The 21,534-nt window shown below is 42.0% G+C and overlaps 1 protein-coding gene across 1 annotated transcript in view; it reads left to right on the top strand.

The window, feature by feature from the left end:
- LOC141990963 (nucleolar RNA helicase 2-like) overlaps positions 1–21,534 on the top strand; it is a 39,547-nt gene that overhangs the window by 10,040 nt on the left and 7,973 nt on the right. Inside the window, exons 7-16 of the mRNA XM_074958900.1 lie at positions 2,826–2,971; positions 4,113–4,262; positions 9,679–9,840; positions 10,668–10,787; positions 12,470–12,543; positions 12,771–12,930; positions 14,866–15,000; positions 16,687–16,731; positions 17,986–21,045; positions 21,416–21,479. Coding sequence (XP_074815001.1) covers positions 2,826–2,971; positions 4,113–4,262; positions 9,679–9,840; positions 10,668–10,787; positions 12,470–12,543; positions 12,771–12,930; positions 14,866–15,000; positions 16,687–16,731; positions 17,986–18,162 — 1,169 coding nt within the window. The 3' untranslated portion in view covers positions 18,163–21,045; positions 21,416–21,479. The remainder of the gene's footprint in view (positions 1–2,825; positions 2,972–4,112; positions 4,263–9,678; positions 9,841–10,667; positions 10,788–12,469; positions 12,544–12,770; positions 12,931–14,865; positions 15,001–16,686; positions 16,732–17,985; positions 21,046–21,415; positions 21,480–21,534) is intronic.

Here is a 21,534-nt window from a genome sequence, read left to right on the forward strand (position 1 = left end):
GAGAGAGCATGGCAAATCTCTCCCTTTTATCATGTCCTTTCTTCCCCCTTGGCTTTGCCCCTATGTCCCCTTCAGAGTGGTGAGCATTACCTCATCGCAGTCCCAAACTGACCAAAGGAAGGGGGGTGACTCACTCAGTCCAACAGATGCTTTTTTTGCTGCCTAGGCCAGCGTCCTTTGTTCCTATGAGGCTGGGCTGGGTTTGTCCCATACCTGCCCTGATGGGGTGTGAACTGCCTCTCTGCTCTTAGAGTTTTTGTCTGGGCTTGCTTTAAGCCATGAGGATACATTTTCAGCCTCATAACTATATACATGAAATTATAACCTATAACGTTACTGTAACAACAATGTTCAGTGCATCATGAGCCTTCTGAAGACACCGGACATGACAAACTTTGCATTGGATACCACACAGTCATATTATAAGGATGAATATGGGGGTGCAGGGTATTCCCTCGAAGCACAGAGTGTCACAAACATATCTTAAAAAGAAAAGAAGGACTTGTGGCACCTTAGAGACTAACAAATTTGAGCATAAGCTTTCGTGAGCTACAGCTCACTTCATCGGATGCATTCAGTGGAAAATACAGTGGGGAGATTTATATAGACAGAGAATATGAAACAATGGGTGTTACCATACACACTGTAACGAGAGTGGTCAGGTAAGGTGAGCTATTACCAGCAGGAGAGCGGGGGGGAAAACCTTTTGTAGTGATAATCAAGGTGGGCCATTTCCAGCAGTTGACAAGAACGTCTGAGGAACAGCGGGGGTTGGAATAAACATGGGGAAAACAGTTTTACTTCGTGTAACGACCCATCCACTCCCAGTCTTTATTCAAGCCTAAATTAATTGTATACAGTTTGCAAATTAATTCCAATTCAGCAGTCTCTCGTTGGAGTCTGTTTTTGAAGTTTTTTTGTTGAAGAATTGCCGCTTTTAGGTCTGTAATCGAGTGACCAAAGAGATTGAAGTGTTCTCCGACTGGTTTTTGAATGAATTGGAATTAATTTGCAAACTGTATACAATTAATTTAGGCTTGAATAAAGACTGGGAGTGGATGGGTCATTACATGAAGTAAAACTGTTTTCCCCATGTTTATTCCAACCCCCGCTGTTCCTCAGACGTTCTTGTCAACTGCTTGAAATGGCCCACCTTGATTATCACTACAAAAGGTTTCCCCCCCCGGCTCTCCTGCTGGTAATAGCTCACCTTACCTGATGCCTCTGGTTACAGTGTGCATGGTAACACCCATTGTTTCATGTTCTGTGTGTATATAAATCTCCCCACTGTATTTTCCACTGCATGCATCCGATGAAGTGAGCTGTAGCTCACGAAAGCTTATGCTCAGATAAATTTGTTAGTCTCTAAGGTGCCACAAGTCCTCTTTTTTCTTTTTGCGAATACAGACTAACGCAGCTGCTACTCTGAAACATATCTTAGTTATGCCATATTCATATCATAAGCATATCTCTATGAAGAATATGGGCCGTAGGGTCACAGGGTTTGTGCACATCCCCTCTTCATGGGTGTGTGGGGGAGCAATCAACAAAATCTTTTGTCCACTGATGTTACACAATGGTTTGTCTAGTCTCAGTAGGCATTTTGTTGGGCAGATGATGACACCTTTTGTGGTAAACTATTATTTCACATTTGGTAATGCTTCTCTTCTGACTGAGGAGGATTGGGGGGTTTCTAGTTTCATAGCAAACACTTTTATAGTTACAAAGCAAACACTTAAATATTACCTTTATAACAGGGGTGGCCAAACTGGCTCGTGAGCCACATGTGACTCTTTTACCATAAAGTTTGGCTCACGGAGCCTCCCACTCTTCCCTGGTTCTCCATCTGCCAGACTGGGTCGGGGAGCTCAGGACCTCTGCCTTGCAGTGAGGTGGTGGGGTAGGGGTTTCTGCCCAGTGGGGAGGAGGGTCTTGGGGCTTCAGCCCCATGGGGTACACCTATTGTAGCTTGGGGCTTCAGCAGGAGCAGTGTGTGGCAAGTGTGCCTTGGCTCTTGAACTTCTGAAGATTGTTATATGCAGCTTGGAGGGTCAGTAAGTTTGGCCACCGCGTCTTATAAAATCATAACAGATAAGTGAGATTAATGCATGCAACAACTCACAAGCATTTCATAAAGTCCAAACACGTTCTTATCAACTTAACATCTATTTTAACGATGCTAGCACACAGGTGAGCCAGACTGATTTCCAGTTACACATTTGTCAGTGTTCAGTGAGGTCTTGGCATAAGCAGGCATCTAGACTGCCAGTGTCACAAACATTACTTTTGTCTTCTGTGAGTGGCAGAGCAGCTTTCTGAATGGTACTAGTAGTTGGATGTTGCTAAAGGTTTGGTTTTGTTTTGTTTTAACTTAAAAGAAAAAGTGGTGCTAATGATGTTTTATGGGTTGGTCTGGTGGCCTGGTAAGCTATAGTCTGCATAAATACATGGAGTTTTTACCTTCCTTCTTGAACAGGACAGCTGCACGCTTACTATGAGGGTGGAGGCAAAAACACCTTAAGTTGCTCAAAAGAAAGACCCTCTTCTACTTTACTGACATGGATCAGTGTTAACACCCAAGGGAGGTACATTTAACTCTACTCATCTGGAAGTTGACTCAAAACTGAGCACTTTTCCAGAATGTTTGGGAAAAGAGTACAGCAGCTGAGAGTATCTCTTATCATGAAGACAACACAAATATAATGTCCATATTTTATATAGCTGAGGCTATCACAAGAGTACATCAGGCAAATTTGGCCTGAATCAATATGCCACTTTAGGATTTTAGATACCAAGATCATGAAACAGATTGTTCTGTTTTTAAGATTCTGAAGACAATCCCCAGACATTGTTGTTTTCTGCAACTTGTCCACATTGGGTATATGATGTGGCTAAGAAATACATGAAATCCAGATACGAACAGGTTGACCTCATCGGGAAGAGGACTCAAAAAGCTGCTGTGACTGTAGAAGTAAGTAACTTGGCTAGTGTGGCATATTTTTAGTTCCCTTTTCCTTTTTTCCATGTTGTGTATATTTTATTGTGGTATTAATTTGAAAATACATCACAAGTATATCTTTTTTCTTGGTATAACTTGGAAAGATAGTTTTGAAATGTAATACTCTTTCGGTACAGAAGTTGTTACAGCTACTCAAACTGTTTGTTTTTTATAAATGTGGAATGTCTATATTTTTCCTCCTGAAATAGCTAGTGTTCTTACTCATGACTGAAGCAAAGTTAGTTATTGAACACCATTCTCTTTGTTGTTACTTTGGCTGTTTCTGGTCTTAGCACGTACCTTTACTTTTAACCCCCGCCCCCAACCCTTTGAAGCAGTAGGCTTTTTATTAATTTAGAAATCACCTAGTCTTCTGGCTGGAAGTATCTGCTTTCATAGTGCCACTTCAAACACTCCAAGGTGTGCCACCATATTGAAGACACTCTTTGATATGCATTCCAATACCACAGTGCTGGACACAGTATAAACACTTAAATATTAAAAACAGAAACTAGTTAAAATGTTCTTTACCTGACGAAGTAGGCACTTCCATTTAAACAGTTTTAGGGTAAACTTATTTTTGACTGGTCGGTAGGGCACCATATGGTTGCTTCAGTAGGACTGAAAAATGCCAAAATCCATTGTCACAAAGAATTGACTTTAATTAAACCATTATCTTCAAAATATGGATTGTTTTCATGTAACGTTCCATAAAGCTTTAGTAAATATCTATATCTATATAAAAAAAATTAAAAATGGGGTGGGGGGGGAGAAATTCTGTATACCTGACTCTACTTTGTGGAAGATCAGCCCATTGTTAGTTTCTCTCTATGTGGGGAAACTTGTTTGCAACATATCTAATTTTTCGTCCTATGACCACACCTTTTTCGGTTAATCATGGTGGGCAAAAAAGATCCATGCATTTGATTGCTTTGACATATTTTAATAGTATGTCTAATCTAATTCTGTCTAATCCGAACACATTCCTCGAAAGATAACCTCTTTGTACTTCTATTGGAGTCTACATTTTCAAATATATACTAAATATTTTTAAAACCTGACTTTATTTAAGGTTTTTATGCCAGCTATAAATGGTAAAATATTTCTTCCACAGCATTTGGCTATAGAGTGTCACTGGTCTCAAAGAGCAGCAGTTATTGGAGATGTCATTCAGGTTTACAGTGGCAGTCATGGACGGACCATAGTCTTTTGTGAGACCAAAAAGGAGGCAAATGAACTGGCTCTGAATGCTTCTATTAAACAGGTATGCTGTCTTAGTTATTTTGCAAGATAGTCTGTTGTTTATAAACATGGGGCTGGCATCAGACCCATGCTAACTAAATCTTCAAGAGTGTACTATTCTTTCTATGGGGACAAGGCAAACTTGGGCTGGAGGTAGCTGAACTATCATGTGGTTTCAGAATTTTGGTATAACTACCAAGATCAGCCCAGAGTCTACAGCAGGGGTGGGCAAACTATGGCCTGCAGGCCAGAGCCAGCCTGTGAGCCGTTTTAAGCCGGCCCTCGAGCTGCACCACGCGGGTTGGCCCTGCTCTGTCTGGGGTGCTGGCTCGGCGGCTGCACTAGCGGCTCGGCCTTGCTATGGTGCTCCAGCCGGGGTGCTGGGTTGGGGCTGCACCAGCAGCTGGGCCCTGTTCCGGCCGGGGCGTTCGGCCCCACTCCGGCACTCCAATGGGAGCTGCAGGGATGGTGTCTGCGGACGGGGCAGCGTGCAGAGCTGCCTGGCCACATCTCCGCATAGGAGCTGGAGAAGGGACATGCCACTGCTTCTGGGAGCCGCTTGAGGTAAGGGCCGCTCAGAGCCTGCATCCCTGAGCCTCTCCCCATGCCCCAGCACCTTGCCCCAGCCCTGATCCTCCTGCTCTCCGAACCCCTCAATCCCAGCCTGGAGCACCCTCCTGCACTCCAAACCTCTAAGCCCCACCCCAGAGCCCACAGCCGGAACCTGCACCCCTTCCCCAGCCCTGATCCCCCTGCCGCCCTCCAAACCCCTTGGTCCCAGCCCCATCCCAGAGCCTGCACCCCAACCCCAATTTTGTGAGCATTTGTGACAGACTTTCAGTACAAACCTTATGTGACAGTCCTTGGTGAACTAGAATGTAAATACCAGACCCAGGGGTCCCTCTAACCCTTATGCGTCCCTGTACCCTCTACCAGCTGGCATCAAGAGGTCCTTGAGTCAGTGGGTGCATCTGGTGGCTATTTGATCAATCCATCCTCGTATAGAGTGAGTGGAAATTAATTTTACTATCACAACCAGATTTCTGAAAGGTCTAGATAGATGGGTTCCTGGCAGGTAGAAACAAACTCCTTGAGATTTCAGTTTAGCATTGTCTGCTCTGTTGGACACTCCTTTTGAGCCTTTAGGATTGTGCACGCTTCTACACCTGGTAGGTAGGTTTCTTAGTAGCCATCGTTTCTATTAGGAGAATGGGATAACTGCGTGCATTCGTCACTGATCTGCCATACACACCTTCTACAAGGACAAGGGTCAACTTAGACCACATCTAAATTTTTCTTGAAAGTAGTATCTGATTTCCATCTGAATCAGACTATATAGCTTCCACTTTTCTTCCCAAAGCCACATACTCACAAGGATTAGTGAAGGCTTCACCCCCCTGGATGTTCATCGAGATCTGGCTTTTCATTTGGATAGGACAAAGCCCTTTTGAGTTTCTTATGCAGTGTATGAAAGTTCAGTCAGTCACAATTCAGACTCTTAACCAGCTGCATCTCAGTATTATGTTGTTAGAGGGAGCCTCCTGATGAATTCATGGCATGCTCAGCCAGAGCACATTTTGGCCTTGGCAGCAGTGGTGGCACATGTCCTGATTATAGGCATATCTAGGGTGGCAAATTGGTCTTCTGTTCATATATTCACCAGATGTTATGTGCTGTCTGCCACATTGAGAGAAGATGCAACTGTAGGGAGAGTGGTCCTGCAGTCAAGTCGCTTTTCCAATGAGACTCCAAGCTCCACTGCCTGGGATAACACTTGGGAGTCACCTACAGTGTAATGGACATATGCAAGTACTTGAATTAAAAACCGTTGCCTTGTAACTGTTGTTCAAGATATCACATATATCCATTATACAACCAACCCTTCTTCCCTGTATTGGAGTCTACCAATGGCTTCCAGTCTGAAGAAGCTGAAAGAGGAGTAGGGTAGTCCTGCAGGTTATGCTCTGAAGCCAGGGTATGAGGAGCCTGGCAGTGGGTGGGGCTGCCACTATGCGTACCAGTAAGGAAAACTGACACTGGTGCACAGGCCATGCACATACATTCATCTGCAGCACATTTCAGAGAAGATGAGTAACCTCTTCTGTGACAACAATGAAGGTTCTGATGCATCTTTTGGAAGGTGATTTGTAGTCATGGGAGTTACTCTGATGGCAGTTCATAGTGTGGTTAACGTACTATGACACTGAAACCAGTATTCTGTGCTAGTGACTCGCTGGGATGCATCTCTTGTAAGAAACGTCAGTTACTAGGGCAGGGGTGGGCAAACTTTTTGGCCCAAAGGCCACATCTGGGTATGGAAATTGTATGGTGGGCAATGAATGCTCACGAACTTGGGGGTTGGAGGGCAGGAGGGCTCTGGCTGGGGCGGGGTGGGCTCTGGGGTGGCGCTGGGGATGAAGGAGGCTGGGACTGAGGGGTTCGGAGGGCAGAAAGGGATCAGGGCAAGGGGGTTGGGAGGGGGTCAGGCTCCAGGCGGCACTTACCTCAAGCAGGTCCCAGAAACAGTGCCATGTCCTCCCTCCGGCTTCTATACGGAGGCGCGATCAGAGGTTCCCGGCCAATGGGAGCTGTGGGGGCAGCACTTGGGGTGGGGGTGGCATGCGGAGTCCCCTGGCTGCTTGTACGCGTAGGAGCCAGAGGGGGGCATGTGCCTCTGCTTCTGGAATCCATGTGGAGCGAGGCAAGACCCCGACCCCACTCCCCAGCTGGAGTGCCAGAGCGGGGGAAGCCCCAGACCCTACTTCCTGGTGGGAGCTGGAGGGCCTGATGTGGCCCCTGGGCCGTAGTTTGCCCACCTCTGTGCTAGGGGTTGCTTCTATTTTGTTACATTAGTTATTAATTACTAGGGGTTAATTTGTTTTATTACATTCATTATTTATTAGCTGTTTTATGAGGAATTTGAAATAAACTTAATTTAAATCTGTATCGGGGGGTGAAAAAGAGGGGTTCTCAGACTTTCTAGCATCACAGAATAGTGGTTTTCAGCTCTTATTTCTGAGACTCATGCCATGGCACTTGCTAAGTCTGCAGAGAAATAAAGATAGTTGATTTTAGTGCTGATACTAGCATTTGAGATGTGGGAGATAGTGGTACATCTGCTAATCTCTCTGACATTAGTGATGAGTGCTGGTATTACAGTAAATCCCTTGGTCGTAAATATCATCCTAGCACGATTCCAATCTGCATGGGATTGATTTTCATAATTGATTGAATCAGATCCATTACTGCATGACTAGAAAGTAGTATGGCATTATACTTTTTGGGGGGAACTGAGAAGCTTTTACCTGCCACCTGTGTTCAGGAGTGTTTTTCTCCTGCACTATTAGATGACCTCACTAACAGCTAAACCTGAGCATGGAGAATTTTCCTGCATTACTGTTGGTGTTAGTGATATCACCTGTTGCATGGGAAATGCAGAACTCTGATCTTGGCAGGTAAGAGAAATTATTTTCAGATGTTTTTGTTTTAGTATCTTAATATATCAGAGTGCTGGAGGAATACATACCCATACCCTCTACAAAGCAGCATCAATCTGAAATGTAATAATTTTTAAAGAATTTAGGTCCTATAGCTGCCCCGAGTCCTTATCCAGTTTGTGGTTGTCATAAATATAAAGAAAAGGTAGCATAAAATCACTCCTTGGCAGCTGTACTGAATCGCTTTACCTGTAAGGGGTTAAGTAGCTCAAATCTCTTCTTTGGCACCTGACCAGAAGGTCTAATGAGGAAAGAAGATACTTTCAAATGAGGGGCGGGGGAGAGAATTTGTTTGTGGCTCTCTTTGTTTGTTCTCTCTCTGGACGGAGGGAGAGAAGAACAGGTACAAGCATCTCCTGTTATACCAAGCAGGTACAACATCTCCTGAAAACATACCTGGAATGATCCAGCTAAAATTACAGAAATTGTAACTAAGGCAAGGAGCTGCATTAGGTTATCTTTTATTTTTGTTGTGAATTTTCCTATGCTACAAAGATAGTTTTATTCCTGTTTTTGTAACTGTGAAGCTGAGTCCAGAGGGGAGTCCTCTGTGTTTTAAATCTTTTTATTACCCTGTAAAGTTACCTTCCATCCTGATTTTGCAGGTATGATTTTTACTTTTTTCTTTAAAATAAAGCTTGTCTTTTAAGAATCTGATTTTAGTGTGCTAAAGATAAAGGGTCTAGTTTGTATCACATTGCTAAGGCAATTAGTTGGTATATTTATTCTCAAGCCTCCCCAGGAAAGGGGGTGAAGGGGCTGGGGGGGGGGAATAGGGATTCCAAGTGACCCTCCCCTGAATTTCTGTGTAAATCCCTTGGTGGTGGCAGCAATACTGTCCAAGGACAAGGAAAGGAATTTGTGCCTTGGGGAAGTTTTTAACCTAAGGTGGTAGAATATAAGCTTGGGGGGTCTTTCATGTGGGTCCCCACATCTGTACCCAGAGTTCTGAGTGTGTGTGTGTGGGGAAACCCTGACAGTGGTTTATAATCCTTTTCTGTTCCTGTGTGAAAGACAAAGAAAACTGAAGCTATGTCTATACTTAAAAACACTGAGGCAGCACAGCATTACAGCTGTGTCATTGTAGTGCTTCAGTGTAGATACTTACTACAGTGATGAGAGGCTCCTTCGGTCAATGTAGTAAATCTGTCCCCCGAAGAGGTGGTAGCTAGTTTGGTGGAAGAATTCTTCCATTGACCTAGTGCTGTCTGTGTGGGGACTTAGTTAAGTTGACTGTTGCTCAGCAGTGTGGATTTTTTCATACCCCTGAGCAATGTAGCTGGATCAGTGTAACTTTCTGGTGAAGACAAGCCCTGACTGGACATAGAATGCTGTCAAGTGTACAAAATAAAGAAACAATATTCTCTAAAATTTCGGTTATGTTAATTTTGGGTGTTTGTAATAGGTAAAGAAACTTTCAGGCAGATGTGTGGGTGTCCAAAAGTTATTTTTATTATTTTAAAACTTTTTTTAGTCACTGTTTAAAGTCATTTTTATCCTTTCAGAATTATTTTTGCCCTTCTTTTGAAGGGAGCATATGTTGTGTATCTTTCTAGCAAAAAGCAGCTAAATGACATTGATATAGTGGCACAATAGTGTGAATAGCACTGCATTAGAGGTAGCTTTTGTGTTTTATTTTGGGACGTCAACAAAGTGTTGGATAGGGCACTGGACTGGAAGGTGGGACAGGGTTATAGATCTAGCTCTGACATTGACGCTGTGGCAAGGTACTTGTTGCTTCCATTTCCTAATCTGTAAAATGGGAATAATGCTTTCCTACCTTTTTGTAAAGCACTTTGGGCTATAAGTGTAAAAAGCACTGTATAAAAGCTAAGTATTGACATAATTTTTTGCCATGTAAACTAAAATATTTCAGCTTTTCAGTATCCTTTTTATAGCATGGTACGTTCTATACACTGTCGTAATAATCTTGTTTTACAGGATTGCCAGTCGCTGCATGGTGACATTCCTCAGAAACAAAGGGAGATAACATTGAAAGGTTTTAGAAATGGTGTGTTTAAAGTTCTGGTTGCAACTAACGTAGCTTCCCGTGGTTTAGATATCCCTGAAGTTGACCTGGTTGTACAAAGTTCACCACCGAAGGTATGAGATGGGTATGGTGTGTGTCTTTTGTAATATATACAGTAGTCCTCCATTTGTTTTCATGTGATAAAGCAGCATTGAATTGTGGTATTCACCACACACACAGTTGTTGTTTTTGTTGTCAGGAAGCTTATAGTAACCAGAGGTGGTAGTCTGATCGGAATACGACTTATGATGCATCAGTTGTACAGTCCGTGGTACCTTTAGGGGTATTTCTTTTTAAAATGCCTTCTGATGAGCTCTGGCAAGGCTCTAGCTCTGCTTGATGTATTAATTGTTGAGCCAAGATGACTAAAATCCTGCTCTCCAAAGCAGTGTATAGTGGTAAATTTGAAAAGAATTTGGAGAGGCAGTAGAATGGAATGGCTAGGAAGAGCAACATAATTGGGTGGGAAGAAGAGCCCAGTGGACAGAGAGAGAACTCTAAATGAAGTTAGGGGAATACAGACAAGACCTAGGTTTATTCAACTTAGCTGGGGACATGCTGACTTCTCATCCTGTACACTGGGGTAAGTGTGATATGTGTGGTATTTATCTATATGTGGGGGTGCGCTAGAGCAAATTGAAACCTTTGCTTGAATTCCCTATGATGATAGAAGCATAGTGGCATGTAGTTGGCCCAGGCTTGTAACTTAAGCTCTGAGCAATATTTAACCTAGGTTTATGGGGATCTTTTTTACCTAGTTTGACTTTAAAATTTTATTTATTTATTTTTTATTTTTCAGATACATTAGTGTTAGGGGATGTATTGTAATAAATTGTAATTGCTTCCATGGACCTTTGTGTATACACTAACTACAAAAGTAATAAAGGTATTTATCTTGAAGGATGTGGAGTCGTATATTCATCGTTCTGGGCGCACAGGCCGAGCTGGACGGACTGGGATGTGTATCTGTTTTTATCAGCGAAAGGAAGAAAGTCAGCTAAGACACGTGGAACAAAAAGCAGTACAGTATCTCTTTAGTCATTGTACACTTTATGTATGTAGTGTGTTAGGATAGCTCATAAAATCCTGCAATCCATACACTATTTGATGATCAGATTGTTATGAAGCATACTGTGAGCACTACTCTCTAACTGAAGTATAGCTGGTTTCCCTTTTTTTCCTCTTACTGGGTAATCGCTTTGTCCCTGCATGTGTAATTGGTATATGTTGTTCCACATGGTATCTTTCTCTTGGATGATAACCATTTAAATGTTATGCTTTAGTTTCAAGTTTCACAAGACTCTGAGCACTTAGTTTGTCTACATTGCAAAAAAACTTGTGTTCTTAATTCAGGTTATCTGGCCTGAATTAGCTAACTTGAGTTTAAATTGCAGTGAAAACACAGCAACTTGGCTTTTAATTGAGGTAGCAGCTTGGGCTCAAGACAATATGAGAGCATGGGGTTGAACACAAGCTGCCAACCCAATTTAAATGCCAACCTGTTGTGTCTTCACTGAAATTTAAACCCAGGTTTGGCTAACCTGAGTTAGCTTATATAAGTTAAGAACTGACTTTTTTTTTTCTTCAGTGCAAACATATCTAACTGAGTTAAGAGTGAAACTCCTTGACATAAAGGCTGTGTAATAGCATATACTTCATTAAAGTAAATTTTAAGTTTTGATTTATTTTAATTTACAATTTTGTTTAGAACTGTTCATGAGGAATCTTTTCATGAGGATTTCAAAATAGAAAAAGCGAGTAGTTAGAGATTAAATAGGTGATTTTTGTTATCAAAATCAGTCATTATTGACTGGTAAAGAAGTTTATATTTGTGTGCCAGTGCAAGGAACAGTTGGCATTGCTTTTAGTTCTTGCTTACTGGCAATGTGAGGTGACTACCTTCCTTAAACAGCTAACAGAACCTGTGATATGTAGCTAAGACTGAAACTTTTTTTAAATAAAGCTAGAATATGGTGGTAATTATTCTATTTGCCCTTTTTAAAAATAAAAACCCAGCTCTTGAATGCCATTTTTCCTTTAACCGTGTTTAAGTAAAGAGAACATTTGATCACCCTAATAGTGATGGACTTGAGAGTTTTTGTATCAGTGCCACTTGATGAAATTATGTTCAAGAGAGGGTACCTGCTCAGTTTAGATTTAACAGAAACACACATTTTCAAAAGCTTCCAGTGGAAATAGTTTCCTTCTTTTCAAGAAACGTAATTTCCCATAGTCACGTTAACCAAACATTGCAGCATCCTTGAAAATGAGTGAAATAGATTAAACTGACTGGAAGAAAGGTGAAATAGACTAGCCAATTTTCATGGGTAAGCTGAGTGAAATGGGGGGGAAAAAAGCTGTTGAAATATTTTTCACTAAAATACTCATTTTGACAATCTAAATTGTTACTAGTACAGTAGGACATCCTGTCTCTGTAAATATGAATTTTAACCCAACAGTGTCCCCTTAATGAGGTTCTAAGCATGTTTAGTCCAAGGAATTCACATAGGAAACTTAAGGGCAGGCTAACCTCCGTGTCAGAGTGCTTTATAGGAAATGTGCACAATATATAGTTTTTTCCACTTTCGGCAAAGGAAATTTAAGGATAAATGCTTATTGAACTGAATACCAGCATTAGCTGAATATAATACAGTTCTGAACAGTCTGTAAACTTCCTACTCTTCCATTTTCTCTTAATTGCAGGGAATTACATTTAAGCGTGTAGGTGTTCCTACTGCAACAGATATAATAAAGGCTTCCAGCAAAGATGCCATCAGGTATGTTCAGTGACCCTTGAGCGTGTCATCACATCATTCTCATTTATAATAATTTTTGGATTGTCTCTTGCCATACATTTGTCTCCGATGACCATGAAATAAATTGTTCATGGATATCATTGGTTAAGTTTGAGTCTCTTGCAGTTTCTCGTCTATCCCATAGCTCCCAGATTCCACTGTCTAAATTTGCCTTTTGCCAAGTAACGTTTTTGCTTTTAAATACTTAGGTGTTTGGATTCTGTTCCTCAAACTGCCATTGACTATTTCAAAGAGTCAGCTCAGTGGCTAATAGAGGAAAAGGGGGCAGTTGAAGCTCTGGCTGCAGCACTAGCCCATATTTCTGGGGCTACTTGCATTGAACAGCGTTCCTTGCTCAACTCAGATGTGGTAAGAATATTTAGTTTATTTTTTTTTGAAATCTTGGATTTCAGATATCTGAATGTGGTAACTATCTGACCCAATTACAATCCCTTTTCTAATCTTTTATTATGGAAAATACTTTGGTGAGAATTCTGAATCTAGAGATCTTAGATCTTCTGGATTATTGTCATTGTCCTGGTTTTGAACTTGGTTATAGCATTGAAATGTCAGTGGCGGTGTTCCTCCTAGCCATGGATAAAGATCAGGTGTCTGCTGGCTTATTAGATATTTTAATTGAGGTGTAGACTTGATTGCAGACACAGGGCTGCCATGAGGTGGCTTCATTCTTTCTTCATAGATCCCAGCATAGTTTTCTGTAACTTCTGCTGCAGAGGTCCCATCTTACTACCTTCCTGTTTGTTGGAGTTAAAGGGTCATGGAAGGGGGCCTGGGTTGAAGTGTTTTGAGCACACCTGTGCTCTTTCTCGCTCTGTCATCTAACCCAGGGGGTGCAGTTAGTGGGTTTTTTTTATATAGTAGTGATTAGGGCCTGGATGAAAGTGAATCTCAATCCAGAGAAAACTGAGGTAATCAGAGGTTGGGGGAAGTAACCAGGGGTTATGGTGCAGATTATATTGACCCCCTCTGAGTGACTGGGAAATAAAACAAGTTCACTATGAGGGTCGTCTTACGCTTCCAGCTGCTATTACATGAGCCTACAGTAGCAGTGGCTGGGACCATCTGGGTCTAATCGGGAGGTTGATGCTTTTACTTGGATGCACATCTTACCACTGATGAGACTGCAGCACTATGCTTTGTAGGGCTACACCTTAAACAACTCAAACTAAGGCTGTCTATACCACAGACTTCTGCTGGCATAGCTGTGTTGGTCAGGGGTGTGAATGGGTGTGATCCCTAACTGACATAGCTGTGCCAGCAGAAGTCCCTAGTGTAAATGCAGCTACACTTGCAAAGCAGGACTTTTACCAGAAAAGCTATGGTACAGAACACAAGTTTGCCAGTATAGCTGTGTCCACATTAGGAGTGCTTTATTGGTATAGCAGTCAAATAAAATGCTGCTAGTATAAACCTAGCCTTAAACTGGGGTAAAACATAGCCACACACTTAAGTGGCTAGCTTGCTGTGAGCACATAGTTCTAATGCTCTGGAATCTGCATTGGCTGACTCTTAGTTTCCAGTTGGAATTTCAGATATTGGTTGTGACCATAAAGCCCTAAATAGCTTGTCTGCCTACTTGGGAACCATCTCTCTCTCTGTGCAGTACTACCACAATTGCCGTCACCTGACTGAGCTATCCTGGCATTTGAGTCAGCTCCTAGTAGCTGCTGACTGTCCCTTGACTTGGGAGTTCACATCCCTCTTTGGCCCAAAATAGCACACACTACTTTATCTTTTGGGACATGCTGCAAAACTCACTTGAGTGGACATTTGAGGCTTGCTTGATTCAAGTGTGGAATTATTTGGGGAAATTAAGGCTTTGTGAGAAGGGGATGTTTAGTGGGGTTGTATTGACTCTGTTAAGGTGTGGATCATCTTCTGCTATTTTAATTGGACTGTGTATTTAATTCTGTCAGGGGCGCCTTGAGAGTTGCTCACTGAGGTTTATTTTTATTTCAATATAAAATATACAAAAATATTACTATTGCAGGTTTTTTATGCATAATTTTTCACTTTCCTTGCATTCAGAATCCTCTCTGCATTGCTTCTGGCAATGCAAACTTTACAGAAGTGATAGTGAAGCTGGAAGTGTTACATATGTATTTATGTGCCAAAACGTCATGTCTATCCACTATCTGTTAATGTCTTAAAATGTACATATTTGCCATCTAATAACCTTTTTTATAAATTCTGACTGTGCAAATTCATTAGATGTATGCTGATCAGTGTTCAGGGAATGTTATTTCTTTTTACTGTGAGCATGTACTTTCTTTTATCCTTCAGGGATTTGTAACAATGACATTGCAATGCTCAGAAGAGATAGACAACATAAGCTATGCCTGGCGAGGGCTAAGAGAACAGCTGGGTGATGAAATTGATAGGAAAGTGAACAGAATGTGTTTTCTCAAGGGAAAAATGGTAAGATACAATCATCAATCTTTATAGTCTTGCTTACTATACTCTTAAGCTTGTAGATGTGTCGTCTTAAAAAGGCAGGAGAAACTTATCACTTCTACAGTTCGAGGTCTGATTGTCAAGTTACCCTTTCTCTGGCTGAGGAGGGGCTGGACGTAGTAATCTTTGAGCTAATGATGCAGCAGTTTATGGTCAGTGGGGTCACTACAATGGCACAAGATATTCTGTTGAACTGAAATGTTGAGGGAGGGGCTTAATTTAATTTTTAATGTAAATATCCAAACAGGTAAACCACTAAAAGTAGTGGACACTGGCATAGGTGCCAACTCCATGGGTGCTTCAGGGCTGGAGCACCCATGGAAAAAAATTAGCGGGTGCTTGGCATGCACCAGTAGCCAAGCTCTCCCCCTCCCTCCCCAGTGCCTCCTGCCCACTGGCGGCCCCGCTGATCAAGTCCTCCCTCCCAGCGCCTTCGGTATGCCATGGAGTAGCTATTCCACGGCATGCAGGAGGTGCAGGGAGGGAGGTGAAGGAGCAGGGATGGGGCGCGCTCAGGGGAAGAGGTGAGGTGGGGTAGGGCAGGGCCTTGGGGGGCGGGGTTGGGGCTTGGAGGAAGGGTGGAGTGGGAGTGGGCTTGGGCAGACGGTGGGATCGAGAACCCCCCAGGCAGAGAGGAAGTTTGTGCCTATGGACACTGGCATTGTGCTTCGTGCTCATAGTAAATGTCAGACAGATGGCTTTTATTGAAGGGACACTGTCAATTTTGATATCACGCTTCTGTCAATCTTTTATTAAAAGTAACACCTAAAATTGAAAGATTAGAGGAACTTTTTTTAAATCTCTTCAGGTTTACTTTGTGTGCTTGACAACACTGAAGAGCAAGTAGGCATTTTTACCATTTCACCTTTATAAACAATTCGGGGACCTATGCTCTAGTTCTTTGTTTTTGTAAAGTGTGAATTTTTGTGATGTTGCCTTCACTGATTTTTTCTTTTTCTTTTAATACCATTGTTGGTCTGTGAATTGACTACAAGTTATGTTATGAACAATGTGGGGCAACATACACAAGCTTCCTTCTATAACTTGTGACCTACTGTATTAGGATCCTTTCTTCCCTGACTGAAATAAACATTTTCATGAAGTTTACATTCTACATTTGAATATTTAAATCCACAGTAAACTTATACATCTATCTGCTTAGATCAAACGTTCTTTGTCGAAAAGAATTAACAATCTGAGCCACACGAGACAGTGGACAACATTTTAGGAAAGAAAGAATAATTTTGGTGAGAAGGAAGAAAATATGTATGGAAAGAAGTGGCTCTGCAGGAAAGAGAAAATGTTACCTAGGGAAGAATTGGTGAAGTACATGATGAAAAAGCAGGTGTGCTGAACTGCTTAATGCCTGTGAAATAGTTTGATATCTTGGATGAAAGGCACTATAGGTGTGTAAAACATTGTGCTGCTCCACGTGTCAGTTTTTTTCCAAAGGTAAAATTGCTTTGGCTCCCAAATATTAAACAAGTTAAACTTGACTTCAGAAAGTGAAAATTCCCAGATCCCTTTCATTAAACTGTCTCTATTCCCTAAAGGTTGTGTGCTTTAACAAATACTTCAGTGTTACCCGAAACTATGGATTACAAGGTCTCGATTTTCTGGAATCCATTTTAAACCTTTTTTTTTTTTCAGGGGGTGTGTTTTGATATTCCTGCAGTGAATCTTAGACAAATACAGGTATTCTCTTAATTTCAGTAATTCTTAATTTATGGTACGGGTTTCCCAACATTTTCATAGTGTGGACCATCTTGTGGATCCCTTCTCCTCCCCATCACTGCTGGCAGACTGAACTCCATAGCCAGAACCAGTTCTCCCCATTACATCAAAAGCAATTCCCTGTCATAAATTCATTTTGCCCCAAATCAAAATGGATCTCCTCCACAAATGATTTCTAAATCCAGTTTTCCTTTTGTCAGAATCGGTTCTCATCACCTCAGCTTATATTAATTTCCTTCCCACTTCTACTTATTGCCCCACAGTGTTTTTCACAAACTAAAATGGAGTTCTCTCAGTCCTTCCAGATTATCTTCTTAATCAATTTTTCCAAATTGCAACTCAAGTTTTTCTTGCTCTTCTCCAAAAACGAATTCCTGACAATCCAATCTACTGTAATTATTGCTTCTTTGGGGGTCTGGTCTTCCATTTTTTCAGGGTTCCCACTCCAGCCATTTCTTGTCCCATGCAGAGGTCCCCCAATCTTCCTACCTTCATTCAGGATTGCGCCCCCAGTGCTTTCCTACTCCCAACTCCAGCATTGACTCAGACTAGAGTCCTAAAGTGGGGGCAGGTCCTGGTTCAGAGGTGGGTCTTGGAAGAGCCACCAACACCCCCATCTCCCTTTTTAGCTTCATTCCTGTTTCAGGAGAGAGAGGGAAGAGATGCCACCTCTACTTCTGAGGCTAGTCTATAATACCTTACTGGCAGCTCCCACTTCATGTTGAGGCATCCATTCCTGGCTGGATCTGCACTCAAAGCAATAGAACTATCTCTGGTTTCTCTGGTGTCTGACTAGTAGTGGTCCAGAGCCCTCAAAATGGGAACCTCTGCTTTGCAGGACCCCAAGAGTTCCTTGATGGCATGTGCTTGTATTATTTATTTCATGTGTACATTTAAGTGGCTGTCTTTATGTACACTTTCATTTTTATAATTGAGACCTAGAGGTTCATGATTTGTTTAACTCATAACTGTTTTCACAAAATCTGGAATCAGATGTTTCCTATGCTTCATATTTTATTTTTAATTCCAGTCCAAACTTTTTAGTTATTTTTAAATACTAGGTTGTATTTGCTACTAAGTAGTTTTTTCTTGCAGTTGCCCAATTTTATAAAACTGTAAAATGTGCTGTATTTGCTTTCTTGCAAGTTTTTTGTCTGCATGTCAGGCTCTTACATGTATAAAGTTCAAATACATATTTAACTTTGTTTTTACCAGGGAAAATGGCAGGATTCAAAACACTGGCATCTGACTGTGGCAACTCAATTACCCGAGTTAGCAGAAACCCAGCGAGAAGGAGGCAGAGGCTTCTACGACTCCAGGAATGGGAGGCGAGGTGGCAGCTTTAATAGAAACAGATTCAGAAATAGAGGCCAGAAACGAAGTTTTGACTGAGCATTTGATCGCTAGCTCTAACAATAAAATTTGCAGAAATGAGACTAAAATATTTTTATCCACATTAAAAAAAGTCATGTTCGTTCTATGTTTGTGCCACTTGCAGAATCTGTCATTCAAAATTTGTTTTTCCAGTATTGCTAGGGATGGCTGTATACAGGACCAATTCAGAGAACAACAGTTCAATGTATACAAAATTATGCCTTATCTTCCACACAGCTATGTCTAAAGAATATTCATCAGACTCCTCCACAGAGCCTTGTTCCAGGATGTGTCTTTTGCAATCAGAAATCTGGCTTGGGTTTACTACACAGTATATATCAAAATCTCCATTTGAATTGGTCTCCAGTGGTGACTGAAACCTGACCATTTTCCAAAATAATTAAAATACTATTTCTACATGGTCATTTGTACATAGTGAAGTGATTGTTGGATGAATGGTGTATGTTGCTTCAGCTGGAAAGTGAGTGGGGTATAACCTTGATTCAGTTCCTGTACGCTGCACTATGATAGAATGCAATCATGTAACTAAATACTGTTTTTTTCCACAGGGCCTCTGCCTCATTCAGTATACAAAACCATTGCTCCACTGGACATGAATCAGGGCTATGTAGTGAGTGAAGCTGTTTGTAGGCCTCTTACCTCATTTTTGACAGAAGTCAAAATATACATAGGTTTCAGAGTAACAGCCGTGTTAGTCTGTATTCGCAAAAAGAAAAGGAGTACTTGTGGCACCTTAGAGACTAACCAATTTATTTGAGCATAAGCTTTCGTGAGCTGTAAATTGGTTAGTTTCTAAGGTGCCACAAGTACTCCTTTTTCTTTTTTTGAAAATATACATAGTAAATGAAGCAAGGGATTGCAGGAAAAGAGGATAGTCTGATGATTGAGGCAGTTGACTGCTGCACCGGTTAACTGTATTTTATTCTCTCTGCTATAGAATACATCTGTGATGGGCAGGTCATTTACATTTTCACAATTGGTCACTAATTGTGTTCCTTGTGTTCTGGGTTTTGATGAGAGGCGTGGGGCCAGATTTGAAGAAGTGCTGAGAGCTCACAGCTGTAACTAAAGTCAATTAGTGTTGTAAAAGTGTTAAGAACGATGAAAAAATCAGGCCCTGCCATCTTAAGTTAGCCACCCAAACTTAGTGGGCACTTGATAATTTTGGCCTTATTCTCTACCTCAGTTTCCCATCTGTAAAATGGTGGTAAATACCCATCAACTGCTTTCACATATGTGAAGAACAAATTAATTATTTGTGAAGCACTTTGATACTATGATATGAGCACTATAGAAATGCCCATGAAGAAAGGAATAATTTGAGTTATTGCATATGCCTCGTTAACTGTAGGTGTGTATGTACCAGTACATGGACAGTGGAGAACTTTTATCCCTAGTCATAGCCCTAAGGTAGCCTCCTCTGTGGTAGCCTCCTTGACCCCCATCTCATTTCCCTCCCAGCTAGCGAGTAGGGTTTTGAACAGAATAGTTTCTGCCCTGTCATCCTGACCATATTACCCTCTTCCTTAAATCTCTCTACTAGCTTCCACTTCTCTGTCACATCAAATACAAGTGTCTGGTCCATACCTTTAAGGCCCTTTCTAACTCAGTCCAGCCCTTCTTTTCTACTTGCCATCTGCTCTGCCAATAATGCTGTTTTCCAAGGGTTACTTGTCTGCTTCTTCCAAATGACTTCCTTTTACTTGGAACACCCTTTCTGAACTTGTCAGTAAACCCCAGACCCTCTTCTTCAAATGCTTCTTCAAGATCCAGTTCTCTGGTGATACTTATGGGAAACTGCCAAATGCTAATGGCTAGGTAGATGAGTTTTGCCTGATGTTTACCTACCTTATATTTTGTGTATTTTTATAATAAAAAAAAGTAAATGGACCAACTTGGAACCAGGTATCTGCACCTATAGTTGGCTTATATCAATGTACATTCTTGTTAGTTTTCCTCCCTCTCCGTCCCTTCTAATTGTTTGTTATAGCTATTTGTAGCTAGTCTGAGGCCTGGTCTACACTACTAGTTTGTCGAATTTAGCAGCATTAAATCGAATTAACCCTGCACCTGTCCACACAACAAAGCCATTTTTGTCAACATAAAGGGCTCTTAAAATCGATTTCTGTACTCCTCCGTGACAAGGGGATTAGTGCTGAAATTGACATCGCCGTTTCGAATTAGGGTTAGTGTGGATGCAATTCGATGGCATTGGCCTCCGGGATCTATCCCACATTGCACCATTTTGACTGCTCTGGACAGCACTCTGAACTTGGATGCACTGGCCAGGTGTACAGGAAAAGCCCCGGGAACTTTTGAATCGCATTTCCTGTTTGGCCAGGCAAGCTCATCAGCACAGGTAACCATGCAGTCCCAGAATTGAAAAAGAGCTCCAGCATGGACCGAACGGGAGGTACTGGATCTGATCGCTGTATGGGGAGAGGAATCTGTGCTATCAGAACTATGTTCCAAAAGACGAAATGCCAAAAGTTTTCAAAAAAATCTACAAGGCCATGAGGGACAGAGGCTACAGCAGGGACGCAACACAGTGCCACTTGAAACTTAAGGAGCTCAGACAAGCATACCAGAAAACCAAAGAATCAAATGGATGTTCCAGGACAGAGCCCCAGACATGCCGCTTCTATGCTGAGCTGCATGCAATTCTACGGGGGGCCGCCACCACTACCCCATCCCTGTCTGTGGACTCCGATGATGGGGCATTCTCCACCATGCCTGAGGATTTTGTGGGTGGGGGAGATGAGGAGGAGGACGAGCTTGAGGAGAGCACACAGCACACCATTCTCCCCAACAGCCAGGATCTTTTCATCACCCTGACTGAAATACCCTCCCAACCCAACGAAGCCTGAGAAGGGACCTCTGGTGAGTGTACCTTTTTAAATATAATACATGTTTTAAAAGCAAGTGTTTTTTAATGATTAAGTAGCCCTGAGGACTTGGGATGCATTCGTGGCCAGTACAGCTACTGGAAAAGTCTGTTAACGTGTCTGGGGATGGAGCAGAAATCCTCCAGGAACATCTCCATGAAGCTCTCCTGGAGGTATTCTAAAAGCCTTTGCAGAAGGTTTCTGGGGAGAGCAGCCTTAGTCCGTCCTCCCTGGTAGGACACTTTACCACGCCATGCTAGTAGCAAGTAATCTGGTATCATTGCATGACCATACCTGGCAGCGTATGGTCCTGGTGTTTGCTGGCATTCAAGTAACATCCATTCTTTATCTCTCTGTTTCCTTAGGAGAGTGATATCACTCACGGTAACCTGGTTGAAATAGGGGAATTAATTAAGGGGACATTCAGAGGTGGGTGTTCCTACTGGGCTATTTGCCTGTCGCTGAAAAGAAATCCTCCCTGCGG

The sequence above is a fragment of the Natator depressus genome, chromosome 7 (assembly GCF_965152275.1).
Source record: "Natator depressus isolate rNatDep1 chromosome 7, rNatDep2.hap1, whole genome shotgun sequence".
Lineage (NCBI taxonomy): Eukaryota > Metazoa > Chordata > Testudines > Cheloniidae > Natator > Natator depressus.